The sequence below is a fragment of the Pteropus medius genome, unplaced genomic scaffold (assembly GCF_902729225.1).
Source record: "Pteropus medius unplaced genomic scaffold, Ma_sr-lr_union100, whole genome shotgun sequence".
NCBI lineage: Eukaryota > Metazoa > Chordata > Mammalia > Chiroptera > Pteropodidae > Pteropus > Pteropus medius.
Window position 1 is genome coordinate 10,995,579 of NW_024342473.1, and position 15,444 is coordinate 11,011,022.

A 15,444-nucleotide genomic window follows, 5' to 3' on the forward strand; every position below is an offset into this window, starting at 1 on the left:
CGGACACCTGCGGCGGGCAGACTTCTCCCTCCACCTTGGACTCCTCCATGTCTGCAAACACACTCCAACTAAAACGGACGGAACGTTAAACTTTGCCAGAGCTCCTTTGTGTCGCGGCTAGGCAGCGGAAGGGCGTCAGTGCCCCAGAGTGGAGTCTGGCTCTGCCTTTCCAGGTCTGCCCAGGCCCATCCTCCATACCTTGGCCCGCACCCCACCCTAGCGCTCCAGGGCCAGGCCCACGGTGTCCCCACCTCCTGGCAATTCTGGTTGAACCTGGGATTCTGGGTAGCGCCCCGTCTCTAAGCGCCCTGGAGGTGACTTCCCAGGTGAGACAGGCGTGGAAATGGTACGAATAAACTCGTCTCCTGCGAGTGCTCGAGGGAAGAGTCAGAGACCAGTGTGCCAGGAACCGTCGTAGTCCTCTTTACCTGGGTCGCGGCCCAACGAAGGGTACTAAACGCGGTGGGCGCGGGGGGTGGCCTGTGGGGCAAGCTGGGTGTGTCTGAAGGTCTGGTGGAGAGGTCAGGCGCTCGCTGCTGCTCACCTGAGCGGGCGCTATTCTCAGCCTTGGCGCCCCGGAACCCGCTCTGCGGTCCCTCACACTCCACCTGTTGAGCAGCTCTCAGCCTCCCTCCGTTCCCCTCCCCCTCCAACTCCCGCCTCCACAGCCTCAGGAAGTGACAGATTTTTTTATTATTAAAAACAAAAGTCACGGATACAGGGTGGTCTCCCCAAACAGGCTCAAGGTGGTCTCCATCTCGTGAGTCAATTGTTGCCCTTTTTAAAGTGCTGTTACATCAAGAGGTTACAACAAAAAACAGACAAAGCAAAACCCAAAGGGGACTGCAAAACGGGAAGGGAAGTAGGTTCAGGAAAAGGAAGCAAAATTAACTTACAGCATAAATAAATTAAAGTGAACCTAATACTGAACCAAGAGACTCACAGTACACTTATATCCATTGCACATAGCCACTTTGTCATTAGGAACAAGTTTCAGAAGTGGACGGGACAGGGAGCGCAGGGCCAGAGCCAGCAAAGTTGCTACATTTTAATCACAACTGGGGGTCCGAGGCTGAACGGGTTGGGGGAGAGGTCTCCCCCCTTCATATTCCCTCCTGTCCAGTTAACCCCATGAAGTCCCAATGCCTTGGAGTTCAACCGTGGGGCGAAGTGGTATTTACACTTGGAAACGGAGATGGGGCCCCGGACTGGGACGCCCGGAAGGGAACGGGCAAGGCCGAGGCGCCCGGGAGGAGGGCGGGCGGGAGGCTTTATTTACATCGGTCCGGTCCGAATGGCTTGTTCCTCGCTCTGGCCGCCGCGGCCGCGGGTATTTACAAGAAGAGAGCAGCATGGCTTGAGGGCGCGTGGGCGCGGACGACGGGCCGACCCTAGGGCAACAGCGGGGGCTTGAAGGAGCAGTTGCCAGTGCAGTGGCGGGGCGTCAGCATCTTGCAGGAGAAGTGGTGCAGGGCGTCGTGGGCTTCTAGAGAGACAGTCGAGCGGGCCACGTTGGGTGCCTGGCCTGCCTGGCTTCATCGGCGTGGTCCACCCGTCCCACTCCCCTTCAAGCCCAAGTCTCACCCGTCCCACTCCCCTTCAAGCCCAAGTCTTCAACCCCCCTCTGGCTCAGTGATCCTGAAGCCAGTGAATCAGAAGATGGTAGGAGAGTAGGAGAGAGATCCTGGGGATTCAGAACCACTGTTCTGGTTCAATAGCCCCATTTTACAGAAGAGGAAACTGAGGCACAGAAAGAGGTAGGTCCATCTGCACAAGGCCAGATTTGGACCCGACGGCAGATTTTCCAATGCCCAGAGCCCAAGGGACTCTTTCTCCCTATCCCACTGTTCTAGGATCATTTCTCCATTAAATAATAATAAATAATAAAAATAATAATAAATCCTATTTCCCTCCTCTCAGCTTCTGATCCATGTAGACCTGGCCTTCCTCTCTCACTACCTCCCAATTCATTTATTCAGTCGATCGTTCATTCATTCGCGGACACAGCCAGCGTCTGGAACCCCTCCTATCTTTGTTCCCCGGCTTCCGCACCTTTTAACTTCTGCTGGATGGCATAGCGCGCCTTCCGCTCTTGGTCAAGTTCATTACACAGAGTGTCTGGAAGACATAAGGAGGGGCTGGTGAGGAAATGAGACCACCCTCAGGCTGGCCGGGGTCACATCCCGGGCTTCACTCTCTCCCCAGCTCTCATCCTCTAGCAAAAACAAGTCCAGGGACTGAGGGAGGGGGTATCTATGCTCCCAACTGCAGCCTGGTGGAGGGAGGAAATGGCCTGGGATGGCGCTTAAAGGCAGACAGATCTAACCAAAATTAAAGCAAACTTGGGCATTACTTCCCAGGTAATTTTACGCCTCGATTTTTAATTTAGAAACCATGGAAATTGCCGCGATAAGAAGTTCAATCACTCCATGTAATGATGCCTGCAAGCCGTTTGCTGGGCTCGCTTGCCATTCTGAGGCTAATCAGAGTATACAAAGGATATTAAATAAAAAAATAATTGTTAAATTACCTTCCATTTAAATCCAAATGACTGAGCCAACATTGCGGCTCCTGCCAGACAAGAGGCAGTTACGGCCCGTGCACGCGCTCACCTGACTCCCGTCTTACCTCTGACAATTTGCAGCTGTTGCACCATTTCTTCTCGATAAGCCAATTCTCTCTTCATTTGATCCTGAAAATTATCTGTGCAAATTGATTAAGTGAGAGCTGTTATGCACAGCCCCCTCCTCGGCCCCATTTCCCCACTCCTCACTCCCTCCCCACCCCCTCAGTCTTTGGCGTGGCAGGAACCCCCTGGAATGGAGAGTTCAGCGGCTTCCGCCGGGCGCGCAGGGCAGCTGCCTGAAATGGGGTCCCGGAAGGAGCAGATGGGAAGAAGGTTCTGGCCATAAGGCGGAGGAGGGGTGAAGTGAGGTGGGTCGGGATGGGGGTACCTTTAAGACTCTGAAATTCTCTCTCCAGCTTCTTGCGCAGCTCCATTTGCTCCAGGAGCAGCTTTTGCAATTCGTCTGTGAAAGGGGTGAGAGTGGGAGGTAAAGGGGAGGGATGTGCAGGAACCAGGCAGCCCAGAGTCACCCAGTCCTGCCCTGGCCAATCACCCTGAGATAAGAATTGGGGCCGGTGGGGTTGGTAGGTAGAAGCCCTCAGCACTCAGTTTTCCCATTTCCTCCCAAAGGATTTGGGTAAGAAAAGGGGGCTGGGAGATAGACTGCCCAGGAGAATCAAATTTGGGATGGTAGAATGCATACTGGACTTCTAGGTCCCGGCTCAAGGCATTAACCAGCGTGACAACTGCTTTAAGTTGTTCCTACTCCCTAACCTTAGAGGTTGACCCAGGAGGACTGGATTTACGTTTCGGAAGACAGGCCTAATCTCTCCCTTCAATAATACAGGGCAAGGAGAATCTGGTCAAAGCCTTGGACCCTGATCTTGGAAAAATACATATACTCACAACAATGTGTTTGCAATTTCAGGAGGTACCCAGACCTCAAATTCATGCTAAGAACACTCACAGAAAGCACCAATGATTTTGAAGGTAATTGCATATCCTGTAAAATCTGTAACTAGGCAGAATAAAAGACCACCAATGCTTTTCTCTCTCCCCATTCCAATTTCCAAGCCCATCCAAAGGCTGGTTTGGGAAGAGGGGAGCAGAAAGGTTTGTAAATCCTGTCAGTGCCCGCAGAGAACAGCTCCAGAGAAGTGGCAGGGGGCTGTCCCGGACTATGGAGCTTACAGATGGGTCCTCCCTATGCGGTGGCTTCTGAAATCTTTCAAAGCAGAACACACAATACACACACACACACACACACACACTGGGAGATAGAGGTCAAAAGTGGGGTTTGCAGCTACCTTCCTCTGTGCTTCAAGCCATACTCTTCCCTGTGCAGGCTGAGCAACAACCCCAGGATCCTACTCGGCCAACAAGTTCCATCCTCAACCCATTTAGGGTAGAGTGAGTGGTTATGCATTAATTCCAGGGAAAATTAATCTCTCAAACATTCCTTAAGTAAATGTCTCTTACGAATCTTGCTATTCAGAAAGTCATGTTTTCCAGTGAGTTTGGGAGTCCCAGATTGTCCTGTCTGATTGTCCACATGCATTAAGTTCTGAGGATCGTTACCCATTTCTCTTTCTCACTTGGCTGTTCGGACAGGCGTGGCCTTGGGAACTCAAACTCCCAAGAATGTCTGGGGCTTTAGTTCCCTCTAGCCACCCTCTACACACATACACACCTGTATCAGGATAATGCAACCTTTTCATTCGGTGAAAACTGATTCTCCAAGAGCCCTGCTTTCTCACTCTTACACCTACAGGAATAACACCCCATCTACGAGAAGGGCCCATCTCCCCCAAGCACATTGTAGCCCCATTTCACAGATTTAACCTCACCTCTGGCCAGGTTCTCGATATCTTTCTCCACTAGCTGAGTTCCTGTGACATCAAGGGTGAGCCCATCTTCGCCTGGGATACAAGGGCAGGTAAGAGGGGTTCTGTCCTGGGAGAAGTCTTGGGAGGGGAGGAGTGAGCTTCCCCGGAACTGCACTAAGTCAGGGACCTACTCCAGGCCCTCTGCCTTTAGAGGAGACAATTGCAGTCATCCAGTACTATCCACCTTCCAAGGCACCATTTTAGGGGTGCGGCCATCATTTTAAAGAGGGACACCCTGCAGGAGAGTGGACTCAAGGAAGACAGGCTATCCTTAGGGCAGAAAGTGTCCTTCGACTTGTTGTATGTTGGTTATGGTGTCCCTCATTTCCTTCTTATATGCCCTCTTCTCTTACCCCGAAGAGCCCTAAACTGACCAAGGAGGTAAGCAACTCAAAAGTTGGCCTGCATCTTGCCCGCGTGGTTTAAATATTTATCTACCAGTCTCAGGAGGAGACCGGCCGCCGCTTACGCTTGATTGAAAGCCTTCCTCGCAAACCGAAGCCAGTGGGAACCTGGGCGACCTAGGCCCTAGCCCACGGCTGAGGGAGTGCGCGAGGGTCCTAGGACTCACCTCGGTCTGTATTTGCAGGACTTGGCTGGGAGATACTCCTTTGGTCTGGATAGGATTTCCTCGTTTCCAAATCGTCGGCGGTCGAGTGATTGTCTTCCTTATCTGGCTCTTAAAGGCAATAAACCGAGTTTCAAGGAGAGGCAAAGAAACCGTGACCCCGATACGGCCAGAGCTGCCGCGGTCGGGGCGCCCGAGCCCTAATTAAAAGCGTTGTGGCTGCTGCTGTTCCCGGCTGTGCGCCTGGGCTTGCACCCTCAGGCTTTGGGCCGGGCACCCCCTCCCCTGCGCGCGATCTGATCTTCTCCGGCTCCACGCCCCCTCCCCAGCCCCTCGGAAAATAGCAATACGAGCAACTGAGCCCACTAGGGACAAGCGACCTACATCGCGCGCCAATACTAGGGCACCGCGAGTGCGCGTGGCCGCTGAGTCGGCCTGAGCGGCTCCCGTCGAGAACGCGGCCCAGGCGGTGCCGGTGAGAGTAGTGGCTGCGAGGGAGGCTTCTCCTGGACTCAGCCCGCCCGCATTCCCGAGGCCCGAGGCCCCTCCTCTGCGAGCCACTGGGTCCCGCGCGCACCTGCAGGGCTCCCCCACCCGCATGGGGCCGCAGCTACCATGAAGCGTCAGGAGTACCCAAGTGCACAGCCTAGCACCCCCACCATCCGCTGGACTCTGCCTGAACACCGGGGACCTCGGGGCAAAATCACTTGCTGAATAAATGAGAGGACTTTAAAGGGGTGCCAGGAGCGATTTTTAAAACGTTTTAATCCAGTGTATGAGGTGTACGTGAGCATGCGTTTGTGTGCTGGAGAGGGAGGCTTGTTGTCGTTAACTAAATGATGGAAGTTGTTGAGAGTTCTCTCAGCTTCCTTCCCGCCTCCCCCCCCCCCGACCCCGATTGTTTTTCTTTCCCTCTCCCTCTTTCTCTCCCTTTCTCTGCCTCTTGGCTCCTCTCCTCTTCCCTCGTAGTCTTCCCCTGGCCCCGGCCCTCTGCCTGCGGTCCCCGCGTCACATTGGCCAGCGATCTCCGCAGGGGGGACTGGGGGCGTTACCATGGGCCTCCGGGGTGCAGAGGTAGGAGGCCGCGGGCCCCAGCGCCGCCGCCGCGCTCTTCACATGCTCGTCCAGCTCTGGCGCGTACACCTGTGCCAGCCAAGAAATGACAGGCGGTTAGAAGGACGTTTGGCAGCGGATGGGAACAGCCTAGCCTTGCGCCGCAGCCGGGAGGGAGTGCTGGGGGTGGCCGAGGTCGACTCGCCGGTGGGACTGAACCGCCCCGGGCGGCAGTGACGCACAAGGAGCAGCCTTGCGCCCTCGGAGGCCGCATCACCGTTGTAGATTCGGGGTAATTATTAGCACCCTAGAGAAAATTATCCGACACACAAAGCGGCTCCCAAGCCAAGGGCGGTTCAAAGCAGCGCCCCCATGCTCTTCACCAGCCTGCTTTCCGCATCTTCCCTCCTGCCCGCGCCGGGTTCCCGGCATAAATGACGCCTTTCGCATCTGGCTAACGATTCGTGTTTTAATGGACCGAATGGAAATGTACAAGTGTGCGCACCCACTTTCAAATAGCCAACAATTCCGGCTTAGCTGCACCGCCCCCCTCCCGCCACGCACCCACACACACCCGAACCCGCGACCCCGAGAACCCGAGAGCCCCTCTCACGCCTTGCACACGGTCTCGACAGCTTCTCACCACGACCCCTGTGGTTCTCAAGGTGGGAATTCGAAGAGGCTCGGACAACTACTAGTTGGCGTGGAAGAAGATTCCGGGGGCCGCGTATGGCAGTGGCCCTGCTTGGGGGAGAGGTCGCCCTCTCTTTACCCGCTGCTCTTCCCTGAGGCTTTGATCCCCATCCAGGCGATCGTGCTACGGGCCTGGCCTCACGAGCACTTTTCTCTGGCTTTGGGTCCCTTTCTCTCTTCCTTTTTCTTCCTCTAGAACCCTTTTATTTCTCTTTCTGTCTGCCTGTCTCCTTACTTCCACCACTGAGAAAAGCACACGCGTTTCTCAGGCTTGCCCCCAGGATCTTCTAAAACCCTCAGCTGGGGGTCCCAGAGAGTCCAGCTCCATAGTGCTCCTAAAGCTGGGTCTATCCAGAGAACAGCCGGGGCCTGCCGCTCGAACGCTCGCTCAGATTAAAATTCCCATCCCTCACCCGGCCAGCGCCGGGCCTGCAACCCCGTGGTGCCTAGGGGTAAGCAGGAAGGAGCCACCAACCGGCGGGCGCGGGGCTCACCTTGGCCGGGGCCGGGCCCCCCAGCGGCCCGCAAGGATCTCGCAGCTCATAGCCGCCGCTCGGCGGGCTCCTCTCGGGTCTCCGCACCACGTCGTCGGCCGCCAGGTCCCCAAATGCGGACCGGCTAGCTGAGGGTAACCCGGGGCGACGCCGCAGGTGAGGGCTACCGCCCTCGGGAGAGTCTGTGGGACCGTCGACACCCGAGGAGGTAGTAGACGGGGGCCCGGCGGGCTGGTCGCCATCCAGTCCGCATCCTGCGCTGGGTGCACCCGTCGCGCTGGGCTCGGCCTCGTCCGGGGCGCCCTCGTCGTCGGGGAAGCGGTTGGACTCCACGTCCACCTCGGGCTCGTCGGCAGTGTCCACGTCAGGTGAGGCAGAGTGGTAACTGGAGCTGCCTTCACTCAGAAAGTCCGGACTCACGTAGCCGCCGCTGGACCCTGCGCCCGGCCCCGGCCCCCGAGCAGGGCCAGAGCCGTATGCGTCGCGGGTGCTACCGTAGAGCTTGGCAATGCTCTCTGCGTCCTTGACCACAGGCCGGAAGGCTGACACATAGGAGCCTTTTCGTGTCGGCGGCGGCGGAGGCGGCAGTGGGGCTAGGGGAGGCGGCAGTGCCTCGTCTGCACCTTCCTCGTCCAGCGGCCCGCGGGACAGCGCGCTCGGGCAGCGCTCCTCTCCGCCCAGACCGCCCTCCTTGGCGGGCTCCGCACTGTCCAGGGGCTCCGGGCCGCCGCCTCCTGCAGCCGCCGCCGCCGCCGCCGCTGCCGCTGCTACGGCGGCCGCCACGGCCTTGGCTTGGCTTTGTGCAGCTGGATAGGGCGGCACTGGGAGGCTCCCTGCCGCCGGCCAGAACATGGGAAACGTCGGGTACACGGTGGCTGCGGCGGCCGCTGCAGCCACGGCCGCAGCGTCCTTGGCTGCCCCTGAGGGCTGGTGACCCCAGAACATGGCGCCACCGCCCGGGCCAGCTCCGGCCCCCGGGGGCAGGTGGCCTGTTCCTGGGCCGCCCGCACCTCCTCCAGTGCCTGCGCCCCCGCCGCTCCCGGTGCCGGGGCCGCCTTTGGGTTCGCCTGCGCCTAGCACCGGGTCGTCCTTTTTGGGACAGAGGCCGAAGGCCGTGGGGAAGCCGTAGGGATGAGGGAAAAGAGGCGGGGGTAGCTTCTGCAAGAGGCCAAAGCCCTTGCTGGGCACTGGGATCACCGGGTAGCTACGTACGCCGGCGCCGCCACCAGGCCCTCCAGGGCCCGCGGGGCCGCCAGCTCCCGCTGCCAAACCAAGTCCCCGTTGCGGGTGGGGAGGAGGCGGCCCAGGAGGCCCGGTAGACTCATCTTCGCCACAGCGTAGGCTTTTGTGGGGCGGCGGGCCTGAGGCCATCTCGGCACCGCACCCTGGGCCTCCCCCGCCGCCGCCGCCAGCACCACCTTTCCCTTGCCCACCCGACCCTCCATTAACGCCACTGCTACCGCCTCCTTGTAGCGAGAAGGTCCGCTTGCGCGTGCCGCCATTGAACATGGCCTTGACGTCCTCCCAAGCGTGGCTCAGTTCGTCTGTGGCCGATTTGTCACTGAGTTTAAGGTGACGGCGCCACGAGTTGAAGTTAGCAGCGTCGGGCTGCGTATACTTGGCGTCAGGTGTGCGGTGCGAGTGGAAAATGAACTTGTTAGGCGAAAAGTACATGCTGCAGTAGCCGCACTTGATGCACTTGGCACGAGAGCTGTTGTAGCGCGCGGGGATGAAGCTGCCACGCGAGCCCCACGCACACTCATGCACCACATCGAAGGCGAAGTTCTCAGGCAGCTTAGGTGGCTTGTGCTCTCCCAGGAACGACTTGCACAGGCGTTCGGCCTCGCGCTTCGTGATCATGCCGCAGCGGCGCGATGAGATGGGCATGGCCCCGGCCCGACGCAGAATCTCCAGCTGCACTGGCGTGCATTGCACACACGTGATGCCCAGGGCCACGCGGCGGTTGTGGATCTCATTGTAGCTGTAGTTCTTGAGGAGGGTGTTGGAGATCTGCGCCAGGCACAGGCGCTCCTGGCCGTCGATGACCAGAGACACGATAGGCACTCCGTACAGCGACGTCTCGCCCACCTGATTTGGTTTGAGAGCGCTGGAGCCCGAGTAGGGCTGCAGCTCCTGCTTAGAATTGGGCGAAGAGTTGCCCTCGCGCCCCGGCCCCAGCTGAGTGGTGAGAGCCTCCATGCCGCCGCTCCTGCGAAACAGAGAAATCAGAGAGCAGATGAGCCATTTTCAGCGCCGCCGCGGCTCGGGCCCGCCCAGCGGGGCGCGCCGAGTCGGGCGCGCGGGGGAATCTTGGCAATGGGGAGTCCAAGCTCATTCGCCCCCTGGACGGGCGCCTTTTGTTATTCAGACGCGTGCTGGCGCCGGAACAAAAGCCCCCGGGGTTTGGGGGAGGAGAAGGGGTAATCGAGACCTCAGGAATGCCCCGGCAGCTAGGAACGCAATCCTATTTTCGGAATGGGGTGAAAGTGGAGCCCAGAGACAGAGAGTGACTTGCCCAAGGCCACACAGCAAAGACATGGCTAAAACCAGCCTTCTCGCCGCCGAGATTCCTGGTCCTTCGGCCACCCTCGCAGCCTGCCCTATCCGCCCCGGTCCTGAAGCCCGGACTTTGGGGACCGGCCGCCCCTCTGCTCAGTCGCGCATGCACACGGGCGGGGGTAGAACTTGAAGGTGTTGGGGGGAGGGGCGGTCACTGCCCAACTCCAGACAGCAGGGGGCGGGGGGGGAGGGAAAGAGGAGGGTCTCCAGGCTGTGAGGGAGGGTGGAGAGACTGAGGCGACCGCTGTTCGCGGTGCTGAACCCGGCTCTCTCCAAGCAAGCCGTGTGCGCCCAGCTCATCCAGCTCCGTGCAGAGCCGGCTTCCCAGGATAACCGCACTGGTTTCTGCAACCCGAGCTTCTCCTCTCACGCCTGGAGCCCTGCGTTCTTTGGGCAGAAGGATTCCGGCTGGAAATAGAAACCATTTTCTTTCCAGCCATCAGTGGGACCAGGGTCATGCAAGTCCTAAGCACATTTTCTGCATTTTTAGTGGCGTTCCAGACCAAAGGTGGTTTCTATCCAGGTCAGCACGTGAGATGGAGAGGTTATCAAGGAAGTTTCTTAGGAGCCACTTCTTCACTTCTAACTGTCCACTCCCTAAGTTTTCCTCCTTCAGATAGTCTATTTTCGTTCAAGCCAAATGCAGTCTCTCTGGGCTTCCTCTTTTTTGGGGGGGGGGAGGGTCTCTTCTCTGAGTACCCTTCATGCCAGGCTGTCCTGCTCATACACTGGCCAGTCTCCAAAGCCACTATAAGGCTCCAGGTCAAAAGTAGCTGCCCGTACCATGCTTTGTTCGCTCGCCCAGGGAGAGAAGTAGCTGTGCCCCCGGACCTCAGCAGTGGAAGGACTGGGAGATCGATGCTTGGGGCTCTCTAGGTGACCGGGCCCAGCCACGTGTCCTCAGACACCGAAGGCTTCCACCAGGCTTGCTGCTGCAGGTGCTTCTGCGGCCCAGGCAGCCCAAACCTGAGGGCCCCTCCTCTAAACTCGGCAGGAAAGAAAAAACCCATTTTCCAGAGGGGATCCAAGTTGAAAAGCCTTCATCAAGAAGACCAGAATCTTCTGTCTGTCTGTCTTCCGCCCTCTCTGTCTAGGTGCCCCTCATCTGTCGATCTTATCGTCCCTGAGCTGTCTCTCCCAGCTCTCTCCTCTAGATTCTCACGTCTGTCTTCATACCGTCTTTAAATATCAAGCTATTTATCTGTTATCTGTCTGTTTCATCTTTATTTCTGCGGATCGAATGGAAACAAGTTGACCCTTCTTTCTCGTTGAAGTCCCTTGTAACAATTTAGGAGGCGAAAACACTGTCCTAACTCCCTGGCGGAAGGGTTAGCAAGACAAGTCCGGCAAACCCCGAAAGGGCTCTCAGGAGGGCTGAAGAGGTGGCTGGGGCGGGGCGGGGGGTGGCTCTGGGGAATGATGTCTTATCGGTTTCCCAAAATCGGTAAGTATGCCCTGCCCGCATACAGTGAACGGACCACCTCGAACTGAGGGCATTCTCCCCAAGCTGAGAGTCTGTCGTCCCCACAGGGTTTTTCCGAGTGGGAAGAGAGGGCTCCGGGCCCAGGAGCCAGGACAAGGGGGACTCTACAAAAGGAACCTAATTTCGAGGGCCAGAGCGGAAGCCGGGGCAAAGGACTGTACGCAGCGACAAGGATCAGCGGCTAGGGCGGCTTGGGGAGCTCTCACCAGCTCCTGGGGCTTGAGGGGTGAGCTTGGAGAGGGCGACGAGGTGGGAGGAGGGCAGCGGTGGGAGTGAGACGATGGAGTCTTTAATAAGGTATAATAATAAAAACAACAGGCACAAGAACCCACATCCAAACTAAACGAAAGAAGCTGTAGGGACAGGGTGAAGGGACTGGGGATGACCGGACGCGGGTACTCACCGTGCGACAGTGGCGGCTGGAGCCGGGCGAGCAGTGAGCGGAGGTGCGCGGCGGGCGGGAGTCCGGGATCCGCCAGGCTCTCCCGGTGACGGCGCGGCCCCTCCCCGCGCGCGCGCACAGCCGCGCTCCCGGGCTCCTGGCGCTCACACCCGCGGCCCCGCCGGCCCCTCCCGCTCGGCGCCCGCTCTCAGCAGGTGCGGGGCGCCAGGGCCCGGGGCGCGGAGACCTGTGCCTTGAGCCGCTGCCCTTGAGGCCCCAGAAGGGCCCGGAGCGGAGGCCGAAGCTTGGAGCGCATGGCGCGGCAACGGGCACGGGGCGGTCACAGCCGGAGTGCGAGGCCCGCGCGGGGCGGGCGCGCCTGACAGCTGCGAGCCGGGGCGCCACACCCACCGCCCGCGCAATCGCTTGCACCCTCCCGGGGCCCGCTAGCCCGCGGGCCACACGCCGCGCCCGCTGTCTTCCCACAGCCCCGGGCCTGCGCGCCCCAGGTAAGCGGCCGCACACCTGCGCCCTGCGCCGGGCACCTGCGGCCCGCGCTCGCCAAAGGGGCTAGGAGGGAAGAAGGGCCCTGGGCTGCAAAGTTTGCCCCCAAGAACGAAATGGAGCTCTGCTCCCCTCCTAGGGGCCAGGAGTGGTCCAGGCCAAAGCCGGGTGATGAGACTAAGGACAGATGAGGAGGAAGGGGCGCGGGGAGTGAGTGGTACCACTCTTTCGGGCCAGGATGATGGAGCCTGAGAGTGGCCCTAGGGAGCCAGTAAGGTTACCAGGGCTGGGGCAGAGACCACGCTGGCGGCGAGGTGGGGGTGGGGGTGGGGGTTGGTGGCAGGGCGGGTTGGCAGCTGGGAAGGGGCAGAACCAATTCCCCCACCGCTTCTGACTTGGATGGGAGGTGTCAGGACAACTCCAGCTTGAAGAGGAGCGACCTCCTGCCTCCTTCTCTTAGCAGTGGACCCAGGAACTCGGTTTGGATCCCCCAAGCCCCCGACCTTGGGCAGGAGCTAAGGCCTCTCTGGGAGATAGCTGGGGGTCAAATGCTTTCTAGTTGACTGCTAGACTGCTCTCTAGCTTTCTTGCTGGTTCAGTTTCCTTGTGGTGGGGGTCTAGCCCCTGACGCTGCAGACACCCCTTGGCATCCTCTCTCTTCCCAAAGTCCATTTCTCTCCACCGCTGTCCCCTCTTTCTGTCTGTCGGTTTCAGTCTTCATCATTCTTTCCCCCCACTACTCCATTGGGTCCCCGTGTTCTCCCTCTCTCTTAATCTCGATCTCTACTTCATTTGCAGTTACCAGTCGCACCTCCCTCTTTGCCCGCACCCAGCGCCCCCCTGCCCCCCCAGTGGTATTAAGTGTCCTTAATGGACACGTTAATTAAACTGTAATTAATCATACTGTCCAGCTCAAGTTTGAACAATTACCCTAATCAAACAGAAGTTAATAATGGCAGGGATGGCCCGGGGCGCGGCGGGTGACCCGGGCAGGGGGCGCAGCGGCCACTGCAGCTACTGACGTTGGCAGCAGCGGAGAGCGCAGCCCGTCCTTGGAATCCGGGCGGCGCTATAAATCTTCCGCGGCCAGCGGCGCTGGGTCGCCCTCGCCCCCGCCCCCTCGTTTTCCCTCTTGCGCAGGGTTACAGGCCCTCTCCCCTCCTGCATTCCAGTTCTTCTGGGGTTCGTCTCCCTTTCTCCTCCACTTTTCCCCTCTCGCTTTTCTCTTTTCCTCTTGCTCTCAGGGACCCTGGGAAAGCCTCTAAGGATGCGAGCGGATCACCCGGGCCAAGCCCTCGGAGAGAGGGGCGGACAGGACAGGCCCGAGGAGTCGTTTGCTACCTCCTTCTCCCCTTGGTTAACGGATTTCTGAGGCCTCGAAAACTACCCCAAGTTTGAGGGCTCTGTCTCTTCTGCGGAGACTCTTCTAGAGTGGGTTTTTGCTTTCAGCTCCCTCGGTTTCCGTCTTTCTCTCTTTTGGGTCTTTCTGCCTATCTCTCTTCTCCCAGAGCCTGCTCGGGTCTTCTCTCTCCCTGCCTCTGGCCCCTCGGTCTTCTCCAGGCTCTAACTCTGTCCCGCTGTAACTCTGCCGTTCTCTCTCCCCCGCCACCTTCCCTCTGAGAGAAACAAGAACCTATTTTCCCTCCCAGTCCGAGAGCCGCCCCCAGCCTCCACCTGCTCATCCCCAGCTCCCTCTGCCGGCCTCCCCCACCCCATAATTACAATCCCGTTCGGTAATTATTCTTAGCCTCCTAATGATTTTTTAAAAGGCATCTCAGAATTCGGCGTGGTGGTTGACAACGATCCCGGAGCCAGGACGCCCCCCGGGGTGGTGGGGAGTGGGAGTAGAAAGAGATTGGGAAGGGTTCTGTGAGCAGGGCCTGTCTGTCCTGCTTCTATTTTACTATGAAGGCCAACTACGCCTCTGGGGTCGGCCTCTAGGGCGATCCCAGCAGTTTGGCTGCGGGGCCCCGGCGACTTCTCGAACAAAGTTCCCTTTCCTGGTTACTGCACCAGGGGCGTGCTGGGTCCCCCTGAGTCTCCGTTCAGCACCAAGCTGTGGACAGCTCCCTGAGCCTGCCTGCGGCTTCGCGGACCCACCCAACTCTCCGACCCGGGTCTGAGATGGCTAAGGAGTGAAGGCGCATGGAGAGAGGCGGGGGATGGGGGTGGGAGTGGGGGTGGGCCAGAGAGCGGATCTTGGGGGTCGGGCCAGGGCTCTGTTCTGGCCCAGCAACTAGTTGGTTAATATGAGCGCGAATGTCGTTTTACAGTTTGCAGAGACGGTTCTCACAATGGCCCTGGCAATAAGTAGGGATCATTTATTCCCATTTTACAGACAGGAAACTGAAGGTAGTGGAAGCCGACTCAGGTTCCTTGGTCAATAAAGGACGCAGGCTGGTCTCCCAGACTCCAAATATTGTGCCTTGCACGCTATCCGGAGGGCCTCGCTTAGTGAAGGAAGAAGAATAAGGAGAAGCTTTTATTACCGCTTTCACAACACTCTGTGCGAAAGAAACAGGCCTAGCGAAGCCAGGTCACTTGCTCTGATTCAGGCAGCCATGCCGGGCAGCGCTGGGAATTGAACTCAGGCTCAGACGCGGCAGGGTGGGACCCTTCTTCCTCAGAGGGGCCTTTGAGTCCTGCTGCTCTGTCCAGCGCCTGGGGAGCCCGTGGAAGTCGGTACCCTTAGGCTTTTTGACCCCCGTTAGCGCGGTTTCTCTTTTATCCACTGCTGGTGGCACTAAGGTCGGAGGGCTGTATTCCGGATTAGGTGCTCCCCCCACTCCAGCGGGGTCTGCAGTGCCTCCGTGTACCCAGCGTCGCGACCACACTGCCCCGAGTACCGCCGCCCATTCTGGCTCTGGCTTGGGCTGGGGCTGGGCGGCCGCGCCTCCTCCGCAAGCAGATATCTTTTACCAGTTGAATTAACGGCAGTTTTCGTCAGTTAATTAGGTTTAATTTACATAATTAGTACAGTATAAAGAGGATTGGGGATAATCATGGGGTACGTAGCACTTACTGTGTAAACACGTATTCTGAATTAAAAATCAGATGTAATTAAGGCGCGCAGGCCCTGTTTAGGCAGGGTTTTAATTGTAATGAATTTCTAATTAACACTCAATGATTGCCAAATGCAAAGGGCTGTAAAATTTTCTTGTAGTTTTGCTAATTTATTGTTTACTTAATATCTGGATATTAATCCAAAGGCCAGATAGATCCGAGGCCCGCGCGGTGGCTGGGCCCAGGAAAGCGA

The 15,444-nt window shown here is 58.4% G+C and overlaps 1 protein-coding gene across 1 annotated transcript; it reads right to left on the reverse strand.

The window, feature by feature from the left end:
- Window positions 1–666: 666 nt before the first annotated feature.
- On the reverse strand, window positions 667–9,884 carry SKOR1 (SKI family transcriptional corepressor 1). The gene is made up of 9 exons (XM_039865209.1): window positions 9,692–9,884; window positions 7,261–9,469; window positions 6,073–6,163; window positions 5,024–5,131; window positions 4,414–4,485; window positions 2,955–3,029; window positions 2,629–2,703; window positions 2,053–2,118; window positions 667–1,486 (listed from the first exon to the last, which is right to left on the reverse strand). The coding sequence occupies exons 1-9, from the start codon at window positions 9,796–9,798 to the stop codon at window positions 1,392–1,394; spliced, it is 2,898 nt and encodes a 965-aa protein (XP_039721143.1). The 5' UTR covers window positions 9,799–9,884; the 3' UTR covers window positions 667–1,391.
- Between the last annotated feature and the right edge of the window lie 5,560 nt (window positions 9,885–15,444).

Excerpts from the sequence above, each read along its gene's own strand:
- SKOR1 (XM_039865209.1), bottom strand. The coding sequence starts at position 9,798 with ATGTCTTTGCTGTGTGGCCTTGGGCAAGTCACTCTCTGTCTCTGGGCT. Across the intron at positions 9,470-9,691 it reads GCTGCCGGGGCATTCCTGAG|GAGCGGCGGCATGGAGGCTC; the intron begins GTCTCGATTACC and ends TCTGTTTCGCAG. Across the intron at positions 3,030-4,413 it reads TATCGAGAACCTGGCCAGAG|ACGAATTGCAAAAGCTGCTC; the intron begins GTGAGGTTAAAT and ends CCCCTTTCACAG.